General features: G+C 39.9%; 1 protein-coding gene across 1 annotated transcript in view; it reads right to left on the bottom strand.

Moving 5' to 3' along the window:
* Nucleotides 1-6,625: 6,625 nt before the first annotated feature.
* LOC104945403 (regulating synaptic membrane exocytosis protein 1-like) overlaps nt 6,626-19,790 on the bottom strand; it is a 26,906-nt gene continuing 13,741 nt past the window's right edge. The window contains exons 3-4 of the mRNA XM_010771099.1: nt 9,293-9,503; nt 6,626-6,688 (exon numbers count right to left, since the gene is read on the bottom strand). Of these exons, the coding sequence (XP_010769401.1) occupies nt 6,626-6,688; nt 9,293-9,503 (274 nt within the window). The remainder of the gene's footprint in view (nt 6,689-9,292; nt 9,504-19,790) is intronic.

Below are 19,790 nucleotides of genomic sequence, written 5' to 3' on the forward strand. Positions count from 1 at the left end.
ACACTAGTCTCCGCTTTTGTCTTTAACTCCCATCATTCCGAAGACCCATTTCTTCCTTCTCCAGGTATGTCCAAAGCGTCCACATGCATACTAACAAAACATAAATCACAACATCATCTTAGTTAACAACAAAAGGAACACAAATTACAGTAAAAATTGTTGCACATCATGTTTCAAAATGCCATACTTGTTTATTAGGTGCATTGTATAACATAAGTTAAGGATAATTATACAGTAATGGTCCATATTGATTTAAAAAAAAAAAAAAAAAATTATTCTCTTGTAGGCCTACAAGAAGGCCCAGTCTATAACTGCCAAACATAGGAACTGGGTACAATACCTTCTCCCAGACACAAATACTCAAATAAAATAGTTTACTTTAACAGCATTGGTGCTACCAATGCTTACTATTTATTTGATACCAATTTGGTAATACAATTAATACAAAGAACAAGGTGTGGGTTTGTTCTTCAGATATGACTGTGATGTTAACGTGTAACCTCAATAATGAGCTCCAGCTCAACCAACCTTATTGTAATATCTAAGTAATCATCTTGAAATATGACATTATTATTTGTAATATACACACATCTTATTGTGAGGTTAATTTCACACTACGCCGCTCTTCAACTCTACTTTGACGTTAGCTTGTCTACATAATCGATCATAGCAAATTTAAATGAACCTTATCAATGCATTAAGTTACCTACCTAATACAATATCTCTCTAACTTACAAGGATTACCTTATTTTACCAACTCAAACAGAAAACGTTTATTCTACAGTAGTATCACACTTAATGCTTAACACTTCTCTATTACGTTTTAACTTGGAGGCTACGATTATCATCGTTAGCACAGATGTACCACTTGCGTATGCTAACCCAAGCCTTAACATTAATTAACGTTAGCTGACTAAAAACATAAGCAACATAAATAAAGTACTCAAATTTCACTTACCGCAAAACCACATTCATGCACCGTCTGTTTTAACCGGGGAGCGAGTCACAATTGTCCGATATATAAGCATGAAGAATAGTCCACACGGTACCAGCACAACAAACACAGCCGAGTTCAAGTTATGTTCCCCGGATGAGCTGAGCAGGCTGAGTCCCTGTAGCATCACAGAGCTGCTAGCAGAACAGAAAGCTAACAGCAGCACTCACCGGAAAGAGCTGTCACTCAATGTGACCACGCCCTAATTTATGCATAACTTTAAGGCTTAATATAACTTAAACAAATGATGAATGGTAGTAACTCATTAATAAATGGCGATTTGTTTAACACTTTACAAGGCTCCCTTTTGGAGGTTACAAATGTTAGTAACTCATAAATAAATGGTCATAAAGAGATGCCAATAAACATCAAGATGGAAGGGGGGAGAATCAACTCAGTGAACAACAGATACCAAGGATGGTGGCTGAGGAAGAAGACGAAGTAAGCTAGTGCCAATATAAGGCTTAGTCATCTTGCCAAATAGTTAGCCATAGGTGATGTATGAAAAATATGTTATGTTATGTTGGTTTATAAATGGCTCTTAATTATTAATAAAGTGTTTACAACCTAATTAATAACCTAATTATAAACCCTTTTTGAATCCTTTATAAGGGTAGTCTTATTGTAAAGTGGTACCCTACTGGGATTCACTTTAACATATCCTTTCAAAGTAAAAGGCTCTGTTCCAACAAAGGACATTTATAAAACCAACGGATCATCTTGAGAAAAACAGAGATAAGGGGAGTCAGGCCAGTAATTCAGAATCAGACCTGGTCTAAAAACAGCTATCGGCCCATGCTGAGCAGCAGAGTTATAGCCACATTAAAGCAGAACCCTTCACAGAAATACAGCCCTGGACATAAAAATTAGAGAGTAAAGGTGTGTGTGTGCATGCTGGTGAAATTAACACACAACACTCTTTTATAGTCTCCTATCATGACTTCGAACCATTTCTGGGAGAAACACTTCACATTGAGGTACAGTGGGGGAAGAAACACAATGCGGATAATGAGCCCTGAATATCATTATCAGAACACACTATGGGCTGCATGCTCCACATGGTTTATTATGCTTGTTAAAACTGCATTCATCTATCCCTCTGTCATCGACTTTCAAAAATGTTCTTGGAAGAGCAAGACAGCTCACTGTTTAGAGTTCATTCAGACAAGATCATTTAGTGAAGGAAACTTCAGTTTTTTTTCTTTTTTTCAATGTGCCGAAACTTTTGTTATAAATAAATTAAATCCAGGAACATAACCTTGGACAATATTGTGTAGTAAACTCTGTATGTCCTCGTAAGTATAAAAAAAAAAAACCCAACTACATTTAATTAGTTTATTATAATAGGGAGTTCTGCCATGGGAATTAGCCACAGCTAGTCCAGACATGGATGTATAGGAGAACAGGAAGCGTCAAACTACACAAACGTATTTAGGGAAAATAAATTACATTAGATGATGTGACCTTCGAAGACAGTATGGGTGGATGTAACAGACAAGAAAGAAACCAATACTGTATTAACTATTTTACACACTGCTGAACTAGTAAAAATGTGAGCTGTAGTTACTTAAAAAATTGCTAAATGTTCCACCACTAAAATATATTTGTACTGTAAACCCCAGAAAAACCGTTACACTTACTCTCATGCTAACAGTTAGAAAAAGGTGATATGAAGACTTCAGCTCTCTATGGCAAAATCTTGTAGCTTCTTCCCTAATGGCATCTCTCCAAAAAAAATGCATGTGTCTTTACATGTGTGTATTCAGACCTAATGTGTGTAGGTTCTGTTCATGTGTGTATATACTGTGTATATTAAGCATTAAGCATTTGTATGACCACTAAATGTTTACTTTAGATTGTAGATCACCATGTCAAATGCCTCAGGGTAGTTATTAGAATAAAGTACAACTTACACTATATAATTTTGTGCAACATCTTCCCAGTTACTTTCCCCAAAAAACTGCACAAGACAAAACAGACTGAGGCTTCACACAGGCCAAACACTTTCACTTTAACTTAAGTGGTTAGTTTGAGTGGAGAAAGTGGGCAGGATAACTTTGCACTTTTGCACCGCTGTGCCAGAAAACATTAATCAATCCTCAACTAATTAAATTAATCTATGTCCAGCTATACAGCCAGTGCTACATAGGGCATCCCTTCTGCCAAAGCCTTCCTCTTAAGAGCCAGTGATTGTTGTACCGAGCTGTAGCAAGGGAGTGAGGCTGCTATGTACAGCACACCAAAGCACTCTTGGACAGCCATGGTGTTCAAGCCCAGCCAAGTATCATCAAAGTGCCGGTTTGGCAGCTGCCCTGAGGGAAGGCCGCCAAGGCCAAGTAAGGTTCTAAACCTGACACAACTACACAAGCAGAGGAAGGTGTTAAAGGCATGTCCGCTGGGAGCGCGTCTCCAGCAGTATCATATCGGACGATTACGCTTAACTCTCGTTTAACCAGGCCACAGGACAGAGGACATCTTTTCCACGATGATGAAGGAGGCCAACACACCAAAAAACGTAGGCGTGACAAAACCCAAAGAAACAGGACAGATAGGGTTAATTTAACATGTGTCCTCCATCAGAACATCTTCCTGGTAACTGTATGTGCTACCATGAAACAGGTTACATAAGCTGGGGTTTGCTTTGGTGCTGGGGTCTGGTTTTAATACAACCAGCAGGCACAGCAATATTTCTTGTTGTCGTAAACAACAGCACAATACACAGTATATGTTTTTACTAGGGCTGTCAAGTTAAAAAAAAATTAACGCCACTAATTATTTTAACGCGATTAACGCATGTGTATCTTTTGTCCTCGGCCGCCCCGTAGTTTCAGAGCGCATCGAGTTTAAAATATCATCGACAAGCTGATGCTGACAGCCCCGCTCCTGCCGTCCGCTTGCGGCAGACCACACTTCCAGGCACCGACTGGCCATCGGGAGGACCGGGAGGGTGTGTGTATGTGTGGCGCGAGCGAGCGAGAGAGAGAGAACGGGCACACCTTACATGTATTGCTGTTGTTAGCATCTGGTGCTAGCTAGCTGCGCTAACGGATATAAGGAGCTGTTTCAATGAAAACAGAGGAGCGACATTTCGCCGACAACTGCGCCGAGCACTTGACTTTATGCAGGTAGCCAGACAGTGAGACATTGTACGATAAGTCAGCACACTCAGCACGGATAGTGCGCGCAACATGATTGCAGCGTCCAGGCAGCTCCTGTTCGAGCATATGCCTTGAGTTGCACATAGCTCCAACGATCCATCACAGTGTCTCTCTCCACACACACACACACACACACACACACACACACACACACACACACACACACACACACACACACACACACACACACACACACACACACACACACAGTATTCCCTATCATCACAACACACACACACACACACACATCACACCCACACCCATAGCATTGGCACACACATTTGTATTGTAGTTGTATGAGAGGTTCCAGGTTTAATTTGAGGCGAATATTTGTAACTTTTCGGAGTTGATTGAAGTTATAATATTCCATGAATTATTGTCATTGTTCAAATGATAATAAACAATTAACATATATAAAAAGCATATGTTGATCCACTCATATGTTGATAAGAGTACTACAAACTTGAAAAATATCCCTCTAAGGTACATTTAGAACAGATAAAAAATGTGCGATTAATATGCGATTATTTTGCGATTAATCGTGATTAACTATGGACAATCATGCGATTAATCGCGATTAAATATTTTAATCGACTGACAGCCCTAGTTTTTACAGTTCTTTTTTTTTTAACATATGACACAAACGAGATGTTACGTTTGGATTGTGGTTATTTTACCAAACTTTTTACTGATTTAGACAAGCGGTTTCTCCCCTTTTCCAGTCATTTTACTAAGCCAAGCTAGCATAGAATGGTATCAATCTTCTGGTCTAACTATCTGCAAGAAAGCGAACATTCGTGTGTTTGATAATAAACTTCCAATTTATTCAAAAGTTCCGGAAATGGTCCAACCTTATAATTGCTGTACATTTAAGTGTTCATTGCATTACCCTAGCACAGTGTTTCTCAAAGTGTGGTCCGCGGACCACTGGTGGTCCGTGAGCGCCCCCTAGTGGTCCGTGAGTATATTAGTAACATTTCACTTTTGAAATACATTTAAATTGTCCGCACTCTCACGGGAATATCTCCGCAATGGAGCGAGCTTGACTTTCGAATGCATGATATAGCCCAGTGCAACACCTTCGTCACACATGTTGCCACTTGTTTGTACTATTTCCAGGCGATTTGTAATCTGTTCTAGAAAAACTGTTTTTTATTTGTATTTCAAGAAGCATATAGAACAAACAATGGATGTATTTTAAGAACATTTATCCATGCTTAAATTAGATTTAGATGTTTTAGGAGTTATATAGAGATTATATATCTAATATATGCATCCAATGAAGCTTCATCGTATGAAGTCTGTTAATGATCAGAGGCTGTTGTTGAGGCTGCATAAACGTTTTTTTATTTTTGTTTTGTAGGCAGACCATGCAGGCCAGCCCGATGGTCACCAAGGTTCATGTTTTAATAGCATTTTTACAAAAAAAGCCCAGGCGAGCCTAACATGTGAAAAAATGGCTTAGGCCTCAGAGAGTTAAACTTGGGCCTGCAACCATAGTTTTATTGTATTTTGTTTTGAAAATCCACAGCGAAGGTTTGTATCGTACTACATGCAGTGTAATTTGCATTTTGTTATAAACTGTTGAAATGATAAGCAGGCCTATTGTTTCTGCATATTTGGGGAGTTAGGTGGTCTGCGAGTGTTTTTTTATTGGTTAAGTGGTCCTTGGTATGAAAAGGTTTGAGAAACACTGCCCTAGCAGGCAAACTTGATTTCACAATTCTTTCAAAGCTTTGAGAACCAGAAATGAATTTCCATTCAGTTATTTTCTCTAATAGTTGAGGCATTAAAGAACTCGACCACTGAATATTTTGAGTAAGGTAACACTTTTAGCAACAAAGCTAACCGCCCAAGATTGTGAGTATGACTGTCATGCATGAATGAAAAAAAATCAAGATTCTCAGCAAATTAGATTTCATCTCGAAGGCAACGGTATGGGAAAGTCTTCAGATCCATTCAAACAAGCTGCTTGCAGAAATCATGGACTGTATAAATGGCTGAAATTCAAGGTACAGCTTACCCCAAAATAATGTTGAATGTGTTTGTCTATATCTGAGGTCCAGATTGTTTCCCTGCATCTAATGCATACTCAGAATGACTTTAGTCTAGGGAATGGATTTATTTGGAAATGATTAAAGTATCTAATTACATGGCTTAGTTGAATACTCGATTCTGATTGGTCAATTTTAACATGTCAGAGGTTGTTCATTTTTCGCTGACAGACCGCTGCTAAGGAGAACAGACAATTGCTCAGGAGAATCAAGGGTCTATATGGGTCATATCTATCTGCAGAACAAGTCTTGTCCCTTATTTGTTAAAGGAATTATGTTTTAAACTGTTAAGGCTTTTGCTACCTACTACTGCCTCTTCTTATTCATGTTGTTCGGCTTTTGAAAATAATAGACACATGGACGGACAGAGAGAATGATACACACATACACACTGCCTGGACACATTAAAAAAGATTGTCTTAAAGGTTGCAGGCAGAGTTATGTAGTCCAGAAACTGGAAAGAAACTCACCACTTTGTCCTCCTGCAGCCCAGTCAGCCATCCATGTGAAATGAAAAGAAAGACAGAGAGAAGGTGAGCAAAGATGATATCTGAAAGCATGGTAATGATACGACAGCCCTACAGTGAACAATGTAATAAGCAGAATCAGAAAACTAAATGTATCCTGGGTGAAATGGGTTTTATGCTCTATTAGAGTAAGAATTTACAACAAAAACATAAGATTAAATAAATATATTTATATAGATACAATAAATTAAAGTAAAATGTCCAATAAAATAGAGAATATTAATGTAAATATAAGAAGCTTTTTTTTTAAATACATAGATACTGTATCTCAGTTTTCAATAATTTTATTAATAAACAATTTTTATTTTAAATAATAATAAAAAACTACCACTAAGATCATTAATTGGACATCCACATTTGATGACTGCCGCTCAAAAACTGCATTTCTTTGTTCTCTTTTGTATTGCAAACTCGTTGCCTTTGAACCAGGAGAAAATGGCATACCACAATATGAAGGATGGGGATGTTATGGAAAAGGATACACTCTAATGTTTTGGCTGACGAACCCTTAGAACCTGATCTGCGAGAGCAAACCCCGACAGGTGGTGCCACTGCTCAGATTGTGCTCCAGTGCCAACAGAAACTAAATCATTCTGCTGCAACGAATGTCAGTGAGCATTTTATTTTAGGTTAGATGCTGTTTCTGACAGAAAGCTGGTGTGCATTCCTATGTATTAAATTTTTACTCGGCAGTCGAACAAAGGTGTGCTGGAGACTCTCTTCAGGATCCTGATACTAAACTAGAACCAGCAGGGCTAATCTTACTAATCAACACCACTTTGTGATTTTTTAAGCTTAAATGGAATCGGCAGAAGTAAAAAGCAAAGTACATCACGGTCACATGACTTCACGTCACCACCGCTAAGCTAAAGGCTTACTTGTTTCGGCATGATGGCGTTAAGTATTTAGAAACTTCTTAGCAACCATTGTTTTTATGACACGTGGACATTCACCAGTGGAGTGTTTATCCTGACATATTTTATGTCGTATGACAAAACGGGAAAATCTCTTAAACTGGTGTTAATCTCAGATCTTATCACCACGTTAAAAAAACATTGACTACTAGACGCAGGAACCGGATGTGGTAAAATGCTAAGTCTTTTTAGGTTTTAAGACTCATTACTTTACCACTCTATGTGGAATAAAATAAAACGTTGTTGTCGTGTTAATTTCGAGCTGTAAAGGATTACAGTGACTGCATTTGTGCACATCAACTACACTTTGTGTTGGCTCGGCATCAGTAGCTCACACGCAATGCATCCTGCCAAATGTAGTCACTGTGAGCAGGAGAACTCTAAATCTCACTAATTAAAATGTTGTTTCTTTTTAAGTATAATGAACACATAGAAATGTAAAAATGACAAGCATGAGAAGTTAGAGTTTAGAACAGAGAGTGGAAGGCTTTGGCAGAAGTGTGTGTGTGTGTGTGTGTGTGTGTGTGTGTGTGTGTGTGTGTGTGTGTGTGTGTGTGTGTGTGTGTGTGTGTGTGTGTGTGTGTGTGTGTGTGTGTGTGTGTGTGTGTGTGTGTGTGTGTGTGTGTGTGTGTGTGTGTGTGTGTCATTAAATGCCAAACTGGCGATGTAGGGGTGGGGAATGGGTGGAATAGGGGGACGTCACTTATTTCAGAGGAAGACTTGTCTACCGATGCCAACACACACACCTCCCCCCTGCTGTGTGTGTATAGGGCACCTCCGGACCCCTGGGAGAAAGAGGCAGAGTGGGAGATCACCCCCTCCGTCCACAACTCAGTGTAATGCCCAATTAACCTTTACCAGCTCATGCCTGGGTCACACACACATGTACACGCATTCACACACATGGGTGGAGGCACACATAAATACACAGTAACACACACAGTGTTGACACAGTATATATCAACACACATGCAGAGCAAACTATACACTTGCTTTTTCACACATTAGGGCACACTTAGAGTATGTGTCATGGCTCATCACCTCCACCTGAGTTCCTATACCTGAGACCATCATATAGCGGAATCAGACACAGTTGCATGTGTGACAAGTTTATTAACAAGGTTTGAGAGGGATTACATGTAACTGGATTAGGTGATACAAAAGTAAAGTCACTGTATTCCCTTGGATGGAGATCACTAGCAGTATCACAACGTTTCTTTTAGTTTAAAGAGGCCCTATTATGCTTCTTGGGGTTCTCCTTTTCCTTTAGTGTGTTGTATAGGTTTTTGTGCATGTAAATGGTCTACAGAGGCTAAAATCCACGTGTTCCCTCCAGAGGGAGTTTCTCTCCCACACACTCGCCCCCTGCCTGAAACGCCTCCATTGGATGTTTAATTATTTAACATAATGACATCACTATGTTACACTCACGCTTCTATTGGCTCGCACTCCAACACATGGTACATAGGCTAAGAAAAAAGAGGATAAAATAGGCACAAAAATAAGAGGAAATCTAAGCCCCCCAAATTCGCCAAAAATTGATTATATGATACATTTGATAAAGATATGATCATTTATGATTTCACAGGCGCCATTACGCTGACACACTGTGCTCCAACGTCACCCCAGCTCTGGCCTCTCTTACCGTGTTGGACCGCAGCGACACTCGCCCCCCGCAGCGGGCGCAGAACTTGGTCTGGCAGTACGAGCACAGGTTCCCGCAGCCGTCTGCAAACTTGGTCTTGTGGCAGATGCCGCAGGTTGGGGCATCGTCCCGGTGAACGGTCGAGCCCGCCGCCACCGTGGCCTGCCGGATCACCGTCTCCCTGTAGCTGGACAACTGCTGCTGGATACCTCTAGAAGACAGAACAAGTAGAAGGAAACACATTAGTATTGAGCCAATGAGCAAATACACAACACGACTCATAGAAACCCTAACCCTAACCCTACTTTGTACAATCAGTTGATCCATAAGCATTAAGGAGACAATGCACATTACAGTAGATACAATTACATTAGAGTAGATTAGATTAAATTACTTTTGATTTTTTATTACGATTCAACGTTATTGTCAATGCTCACAGAGTACAAGTGCTGAGAGAACGAAATGCAGCGAGTAGTACTGTTAGCCCGTTTGCTAACACTACTACTTTTCGTGTCAACACTTGCGATTAGGACGGTGGCCAGTCTTTACGAGTTGACGTTTTGTTGTTGGTTGAGAAACATTGACTCATCACATGGCCATAGTATGAGCGTACTTCAAACATGGTGTGACCATGTAAAGCTTTACTTTAGCATCGCCATGATTTGAGCCAGATGCTACATGCTAATATGCTCACAATAACATACTGATAATTGACGTTGACCATGTTCACATCTTTATTTAGGTGTTAGAATGCTGCTTTTGAACGGCTCTTTGGTATGAACGAAGGGAACCGAGTCGTACTTGGTGAGAGCCGTTCTTTTTATCGTTGGTTCACTGCCTGCCATAAATCCACTCGCATTTAAAGGAACTTGCTTTCCTGAATGCAAATGTACACATCCTGCTTGAGTAGTAGTTTGGCTGGCTGAGAGATGAAGCAAGTTATAAAAAATTTCTGTGAGTAAGAGTAGATTTCTGACAATACAGTCAATCATTATCCTGGTGATTATTTTGCAGATAAACCTATTAACCCCGCCCTTTGAAAAAAAAACTGCTCTTTTGAACGACTCTTTTTAACGGAGCCATAAGATCCGACTCCCTTCAAAGGGCCGTGATTCCCATCACTAGCTACTACTGTAATAAGCATCAAGAGTGAAGTTAAGCTGAGGCTGAGGGGAATTTCTTTAATTTTGCTGGTGTTTAGTTGTAAGCCAAACTATGGCTGAGCAATTAATTACATTTTATTAACATTTAAAATGTTGGCCTCTGTCTTTTATACAGAATATAATGGGAGATAGAATTATTATTTACTTGCATTTAGTTACACCATTATGCTCTTGTTATGTCTTGTGTTATAAATCAAACAGAATATTGCATTTAGTAGTTTACAGTATGCAGTCGCTGTACAATATGACATAATTATTTTTTTGTTTTTATGTATTTTATATTTAAATATATGTGTGTAAATATATATAGTGATATTTTATTGATTTGTTTTATTTATGTATTGACAAAATAGCATGTCAAGTTAAAAACAGACAGTAAAAAACAATAAAACAGGTTTTAAAATGTATGATGTTTCTAAAGTCAATGAGCAATTGTGTTAAATGACCGTGATCTAAAAATTGCCAATTAATCATTTTGATTATGATTTTCTCGACACAATAAAGCAGCCCTAAACAGTGAAAATGGAAAAATATATTATTGAAAGTTAAGGAACATCTAAATTCCAGATAATCAAGATAGTCATTACGGTTCATCCTCTGGGGACCTATAATTCTGTACCACATTTAATCGCAATTCATCTAAAGCAAGTAGCAGTCATTTTAGTCCTAACCAAAAATATCAAAATCATAGTCAGTGGATCACAAAGGTTTTGCCGATTACGAGTGTATAGAAAAGTCATGGCAATCCACCCAATAGTTGTCAAGACATTTTGTTGGACCGAAAGGTGTGGACAAACCAATTGACAAACTAAAATAAAAAACAAATGTGTTTAGAAATACAAATTGTTCATCTCCTGTAAAGAAATGGATTGAGATCATGACTCCAAACTACTCTTTTGATCCAATAGTATAATCATTCCATAGGAATTCAATCAACTTTGAATCCCACAAGTTAAAGGATGATCACATGCGAGAAAAACTAGATAGGAATGTTGATTGTAAATAATAAATAAATGAGAGGGAAGCGTAACTAGAGAGCGAAGGAGAAAATTGTTGCGTGAAGGCCAGTCGATAAAATGTTCTCTGTGCTATTTGTGTGTGTTTTGTTTTTTGTGTGCGCTATTGTTTCAGGCCGCTTTGCAGAACTCTTCAAATCAATAAGAGAAAGAGAGGGGGAAGAGTATTGGTTTTATCTGAGTCGCTACAGTATGTTGATTTATTGGATTTCACACTGTTGAGATTGAGGAGAGAGCAAATAGAGGGGAAACAGACCAAAGAGACAATACTGAGTAAAGAAAGAGGAGAGGAGTGAGGCGAAAGTGATAAGAAAGGAAGAAAAACATGGAGAGGTGTGGAGAATTACCCAGATATGGAGCAGAGATGTGGTGAGTAGAGACAAATAGACAAAATAGGGAAGCAATCAAGGAGAGGAGGGAATAAGAACAGAGCAGTAAAGGAGAAAAGGAAACAATTGGTGTGAGAACAAAATAAAATAAAAAATAAACCCACTTTACAAGCTTTTAAAATGTTCTTACAGTAACACTGCCCATCATTAAAGGACTACGGAGATAGGAACCAATGGAGGGTGGAGTAAAGGAAAGAAGAGGTGGATAGGATAAAAGGAGAAGAAATAATAAAGTATGAGATGTTTAGAAGTGAAAGTGATCCCCTTTAAATATGAAAAAAGTCATGAAATCAAACATATGAGTCAGTTTAGATGCCAAATATAACTGCCAACAGTCATTTGACAATCAATCCAAAATGAACAAAGTTAATAAAATCAAGTAAGAAAATAAAAAATACTCTTGACCTTAACTAACATAATACAGAGTATTGACGAAAACATACTGGACTACGAGTTCAAAAATGTCACTCTCACATTAAACCTCTGCCCGGTCCGTCAACCTGCCCTGATCAATAAAGCTGTTTACCCTGCCGTGATATTAAAAGCCTTTCATATCATCTGCTGCGGCTGCACACGGTACTCACAGACAGGGAGTCAGCGGCGCAGCTTCCTCCCCCATCAGCCCAGCCGTTAAAAACTACAAATCCCATCAGTAGAGGCACAAGAAAAGGAAGTCCAACATCCAGTCGTTTGATAGACAACCCGACATTGCTCCTGTGTGTGTAACGGGACAAACTGTTCATCTAAATACAGCCTGAAGAAGAGCCTTTAAAGTTTAAAGACTCAGAGGACCCGGCGGGTGAAACACTACTCGCCCAGGAAATGTTAATACCTGCCCACACACACACACACACACACACACACACACACACACACACACACACACACACACACGTTTTATTTTGTAATCACACGAACAATCATGCTAACCCACCGCTGATATGTTAAGTGCACACACACAGACTTCTGGGTGAGCAGTAGCCAAAGGTCACGGTGAGGTCACCTGCTGCTGCAGCACCACAGGGGTCACTTCCTGATCCTGGCTCTCACTGTGTGTGTCCCAACCCATATCAGTGAGTAACACTGATGACTGGAGCTAGTGTCATTGACTCAATGTTTATTGATCAATACTACATTGGCTGTTTATGGGAGCTTTTAAACTGAGTTGAATCTGGTTATTTTGGTCATATTCCACATGAATATTATGGGTAAGGTTTTGATTCTGGGAAGATGTTAAACAAGCAGTGCACCTCAGACTTGAAGAACATTGGCCAATGCTATAGCTCAGCTTACAAAGCTTAAAAAGGTATGGAGGACATTTCCAACACTACCCAAAAAGTTAAACTGACAAACCCATTACTTGCAAAACCTGGATGTAGAACACCAACATGGAAAAGAGAGTAGATGCCTTTGAAATGCGATGCTGCAGCAGGATCCTTGGGGCGCCATGGGAAATGCACCCTACAAACAACTCTGTGAAACAGGAGATACAGACACTGGCGGGGTTTTCTCGAAGTACTGACGGAAACGGCTAGACGGCCAAAGTGACAGTGCTTTGGACACATTATAAAAACAAACGGGATTTTAGCAAACACGTCATTTCACGGTTCAGTGGAGGGAATAAGAGGTGCAGGAAGGCCAAGGGGAGAATGGCTGATGGACATAAAGAGGTGGACGGGAAAAATAAATGTTCTGTCGAATTGCAAGTTACAAGCTGGGATTAAAAAGCACACATCTTTTATTTAAAATGAAATGAGTGGAATTAAGACGGAGGAACGGACACTTTGTGATATTGGGCTGTATAAATGATAGTAGCTGATTGGTTGAACATGGGCACTGCTAAGAAATTGTGTATAATATTGAATGTATTTGCTAAGAGCGTCAAACAATACATTGGTTTCTGTTTCTAGGTTCCAACTTGAGGGAGTGATCAAAGGAATTCTTCCATTCCGTAACACATTTTCACAGATTATTCCGACATCCCATTAAAGCAGTACACATGCTATATCTTGCAAGCTAACAAAAGTAGACATTATTTGTATAAAGGGTTCTTCCTTGGCCCTGTCAACAAAGTTTCATCAAAACTGGCCAAGTTGGCTTTCCGTAATCCTGCTGCGGTAGACGAATTGGAAAACAGACTAACTGGGCCAAAGACATAACATCCCCCTAAGAGAAGGTTATTCTTTCATCACATGCTAAACAGTATGGAGTCTAAAAGTCCTCACTAAAGTATATGGTTGCCTGTCAATGATCATTTACATGCGTAACTGTTATCATATACAGGGAATAAATCAAGTACATCTCTGCTAATTAGTAAACCACAACAAGCCGTCAAATGAAATGTTGCAGGTACGGAAAAAAAAATCTTTATCACATGAAATGCCGGGAAGAGGGTTTTGGCAGATCATTATGAGAAGGAGACATGGGGAGGTTAAAGCGAAGGGAGGAGAAGGATAGGCATAAAGACTGGGAGAGAAATCAGAGAGAAATGAAACAGAAAAGGAGCTCATTAAGAGGATGCTGGGAAATATCCATATTCAAATGTAGTAAGAAACAAGGTTAAAGCAAAGTGAGCACACAAGCTTCAATAAAGTTTTCATCAAAACAGAAGATGCAGTTAGATAGATAAAAATAGACCCTTTGTGTGTCTATGTGGATGAATACATCAGATTGTAAACAAATGGCCCACATGCAAAAACATCATTTACATAAAATGTTTTTGAACTAAACACTGCACTGACTCCACATAAAGAGAGAAGCTTTGTCTATAGGACAATGTGAATGAAATGGTATTGTACACCAGATAAACGCTGCAATGATTCCCTGATCATGTGTCTGAGGTACTGAGACGCCCAAATCATAGTTTTCTAACTAAAAGAGGAAACATTCCCATGAGTCAATATAACTGTTATTAGGATTCTATTTAATAAAGTGCTTTTTGTCTAAATTTAATTCAAACTGAAGACGTAAATCTTTCCAATAATGGGTCAGAAGTGTGTATAATATTTTTCAAGAATCTCATTTCCAAAGGCAGCAGGGCACTGTAGTTTTTAGTAAACGTTGCTGAGAAAACTGTGTAGGAATGAGTCCTTAACCCAATATTAGTTAGTGTCAGTGAATACCCTAATGATAAATGTCCGAAGTTTCGATGCGTCATAAAAACAACGCTTGCTAACGAGTGGCTAAATTAGGCTAATGATAATGAAGGCGGACATTAGCTGCCTTTAGCTTAGCGGTGGTGACGTGAAGTCATGTTACCGTCATATAGTTTGTTTATACTGTAGCATTACGTTAGCTATCTTCTTACAACTATAGACATTTTTTAACAATTCTTAAACTGATTTTTGTAAAAATGAGTTATATGCTTAAAATGAGCTAGTTAGCGAGCTAGAAGTCATTGAACAGTCTTGATTTTGTTTATATCGTTAGCCATATAATTCTGGCGATTTATGCTTCAGCTGTTGTAAAAGTGTTTTTAATAAGTGTGGATTATTCTGATGAACAAAATGTGTAATTATCATAAACATGTGTTGGCAGAGCTTATTTTCTGGAATATTACAAAATGCCATTGGAAAAATCCCATTGGCTCTTTGACAAGGAACCCCTTGCAAGGCTAACTTTCAGTTGGTCCTACAAAAACACGTCATCACTGCACCACTCTATAAAGGCACCTGTCACCCAGTGCAACAGTAAGGCTAATTGGTGTGTTTTTAATAGTTTTGTCGCAAGGTTTGAGGGCAAAAACGCGGGTGAAAAGGGAAAGTAAGAATACAGGTTAGAGGATTAGAGGGGGTGGAGTGGCTTCTGGGCTAACTTTATGGCACTGTGACAGAGATTACGTTGCACCGTAACTCAAAGCTGGAAATCACATGGACCTTTACCTGGCAAGGACAAATAGAGAGGACAGCCGCACATACACACCCAACCATCTTTATTGTGGGGATATCTCTTTTTGGCATTTACCTTTAAAGTATTTAACAGCCGAAAATACAGTCTACATTTTGAATAATGCACCTGAATTAAGATATTAGTATAAAGTAACAGCAAGACGAGTCCTCGTGACTCTAGTATATAAAATCTCCCTTCTATAACACAGGTAATTACAGTTTGATGGAGGCTTTTTAAAGGTGTTCATGAAGGTCGCTGACCTTTATGCTCTCTCCCCTGTGTGTGTGTGTGTGTGTACATGTGCATGTGTGTGTACATGTGTATGTGTGTACATGTGTATGTGTGTGTACATGTGTATGTGTGTGTACATGTGTGTGTGTGTGTGTGTACATGTGTGTGTGTGTGTGTGTGTGTGTGTGTGTGTGTGTGTGTGTGTGTGTGTGTGTGTGTGTGTTGTATGGACTAAAGTTAGCCATTCAATTAAGCTGTACGTCTCTCAAGACCCCCTAATCAAGCCCCATGCAGAGACTGGCATACAAACATATTCTGTAAATAAACACACATATACACAAAAACACGAACACACACACATGCACGCAGACATTAAACTACCAAAAAAACACGGTATGCCATCTATATTACTATGAACGCACACGGTAGCTTTCTTTGAGATGGTCATACCAGGGTTAGATCAAACTATTGTGCCAAAGGGACACAACAGGCTGTGACCCCTACAGTCTTTCCACATTCTGCTGGAGACTGCTGCAACACTGATTTCCATGCGGTTCCATTTAGGCTATAATTGAGGCCCTGTATCTGCCTGGAATTCCAATGGGTGTCTAAAGAGAGCTGGATACATAGGTTCATGTTCATTCCTATGGAAGCTGCTAAGTAGCGCATAATGCCGATATGGTTTGATTCCCGAGTACAAAAATACAGAGATGTTAGATATTCAAGCATTCGTACTGGCCGTTGGTGGCTGGGTGATTAACAGATATATCTCTCCCAGTGTTAGTCAAAATGAAAAAGTATTTTTGGGCCCAAAGAGACTGACATGGAAGTCGTAATACAAACGTTTGGCAAAAAATGTGCTTGAATGCCAGGATCACTTCCTGGAAGTTTGGGCATTCCATGCTTTTATATTGACTATCCACTCAAAATAATGTTGCAGGGCAAATTGGATGTCTTTTTTGGCCATTTAAAGATGGATCATATTAATTGTGGTAAGTGCAGTAACTGCAGTAAGAGCTGTAATGACAGGAAAAGTAGTAACGGCAAATCTCCTCAGTGCTATCTTCTTCTTGGCAAACCAGTTAGAGGTGCATAGTCACCAGTTAAACTGGATTAGGGAATGAAAAAGGAGTATGGTTTGTCACCAGGAATGCCAAACCAACAGTTTGGCAGTCTCAAGTTATCGGTTACATGCGGACAGTCTACGACCCTAACGGACATTGGGGATAACGTAACTGGCATCGAAGACCATACATCATAGCACTTTTAGGCATTCTTAGTTACGGAATACGAAATAACACCAGCCTTAAAAACACATTTCATAACTCCACGTCCCAATTAGTGGGGATGATTTTAAATCTACACTTAAAACTCACTTCTTCTCTCTGGTCTTCCAGTCAGAGCGGAGCACGACTCCTGACATTTCCCTGCTGTGTGTGATTTTCATTGTTGCTGTTGTAATTTGTTGTCTTTTGTTTTGCTATTGTAGTAAAGTGTTTTTATTGCTTGTACAGCACTTTGGCTCGACCAAAAATCGTTTTAACATGTGCTATATAAATAAAACTTGATTTGATTTTATTTGATGATCCTTTCTGCACACTTTGACTGAACATACTCAGCAAATATTTGGTTTTAATGAGGATATTCTCAAGTTAAATCCAAACATAATCTCCATTCATTACCACTTTTGACGTCCTACCATTTCTTTTGGGCAAAGTTTCCCTTTAATTTTCACAATTGCTTCCCAAAATGATTTTGGACAACTCTCTCCCAGAGCCTGAATCCTAAATCAAAGCTTAAAGTTCCAGTCAAACAAATCCAAAAAAGTTAAAGACCCCGGCTTGGCATACAGTGGATGTGTCCAAAAATAAGGTAGATAAAGTAGCTGAGTCCTTGAGCGTCATTACTGCTGCTAAGCCAAACGCTGGCTCGGCCTCCCCCCCCCTGGGCTTTCATAAAGCAGGGTGGCATCAGGATGAGATCGGGAGCCAGCTTCCACTCTCTCTCTGTAGTGACTCAGTGCCTCTATGGCCGAGTATGAGTCATTCCTCCAGTTCCTGGATCGATATTCAAAAAGCAGGCAGACATGAATCAAATAACAATGAGTCAGTGTCGGAGAAAATCACCTCGAACGGCTCGAAGCCATTTAGAAATCAAGCACTCTGTCTCTTTGCTCTCCAAAACGTATTATTTTTAAGTAACTTTGGTCTCTTGTTTCCCAGTTTTGTTGTGTGATGTTTAAACACACACACACACACACACACACACACACACACACACACACACACACACACACACACACACACACACACACACACACACACATAGGCGCTTACTGTAGAGGAGCCATCTATAAAATTGATTGGAACTCATTCTGTGTCCTATAATAGACGAGTATTAAAAAAGTTTCCTCCCTCATGCTATTTGTGAAATTGAATGGAAAGTAGAATGCATGCCAGAAGTGGAAATGGGTTTCCGGTTCGCATCAATTGTGTGTGCGCGTGCGTGCATATGGAGAATGCATTTGTTTGCATGCTTAAAGAGCAACTTCCAGGTTAAAGACACCTGTGAATAAATGTGTAGGATAATGGTGAATACATTAGATTTTCAAAAAAATATACAGAAATATACACTACAGTGACATCTGGCGTCGTTTTTGTAAGAAATGTTCACTTCCGCATAAAAAAGCTTCGGCACGTGACCTCCCGCGTGTGACGTAACACGGGGGACACAAGGGAGAGAGCGGCCGGTGTAACATATTAATAAACATGGATCCCAATGCTAGCTTCGACACAGAAGACACAGAAGAAGTTGAACATGAATATTCGAATGCATATGACGGACCACAACCTTATAATTATGAGCCTGCTAGGCGTCCAAGAGACCAGGAGCAGCCAAGGATTAGAAGAAATAACGGCCATCGGAGGGAAATTGAGCTGTGGTGTGAGGAGAACCAGTGGAGAACTGGGCAGCTATCTTGGTGAGTGACCGGCGTTAGCTACAGAATGTTAGCTAACGTCACATCACAACATTGTGAAGTTAGCTATCATATATCAGGCTATAACTAAAGTAGCATTGATAATATAGTAACGTTACTGGCAGGACTGTTGATACTGATCCATAACAGAAACTAATGCGCAAGTATCAGCCGTATCTCGCGTTACCTAATGCAACTCCACACTACGGTGCTGTGTACCGGAGGAGAGACGCGAGATACGGCTGATACTTGACGATCTGGCGGAGAAAGGTTGTGGAGCCTCCGTTGATATGCCTAGAGGAGAGACTGGTGCCATATCAAATCATCAACGCAACTCAACTCGCAACACAAAATCACTCGACCATAAAAACCATTCAAATGTAACCCTAAAAGTGGGAAGGACATTAGTACCACGTTCATACACAAACACGTCCAACGTGTTTATGGTCGGGACAGTCCTGGTGCTCAGGGTCATTTTTCCTGGCCCCTCGATCGCAAGCAAGGACCCACGGCGCGAGCGTAGGTGGAGGGAGCGCGTGTATGAGAGGTGTCGAATAGTCCTTTGGCATAATGTAGGGAGAGGGGGGGGAAGCGACGAGAGAGAGAGAGGGGGAGGACATGTGCCGTGGCATTCTGCATCACACCTCAAAGTAATCCATTGGCGACACCACCGACCATGACGAGGTCGGCAGAGGAAACACAAAAAACAAAGGGGGACAGACACAACAAACCACACACTCACACCGACAGTGAGGACCGAGGGGCCGGTTGGAGGTGAGTGCGACGACGTAGTCGACACGTGGTGAGGGCTGATGTATGGAGAAAGGTAGTTCG

This window comes from Notothenia coriiceps, unplaced genomic scaffold, assembly GCF_000735185.1.
Source record: "Notothenia coriiceps isolate Sejong01 unplaced genomic scaffold, NC01 NC01_scaffold00000151, whole genome shotgun sequence".
Lineage (NCBI taxonomy): Eukaryota > Metazoa > Chordata > Actinopteri > Perciformes > Nototheniidae > Notothenia > Notothenia coriiceps.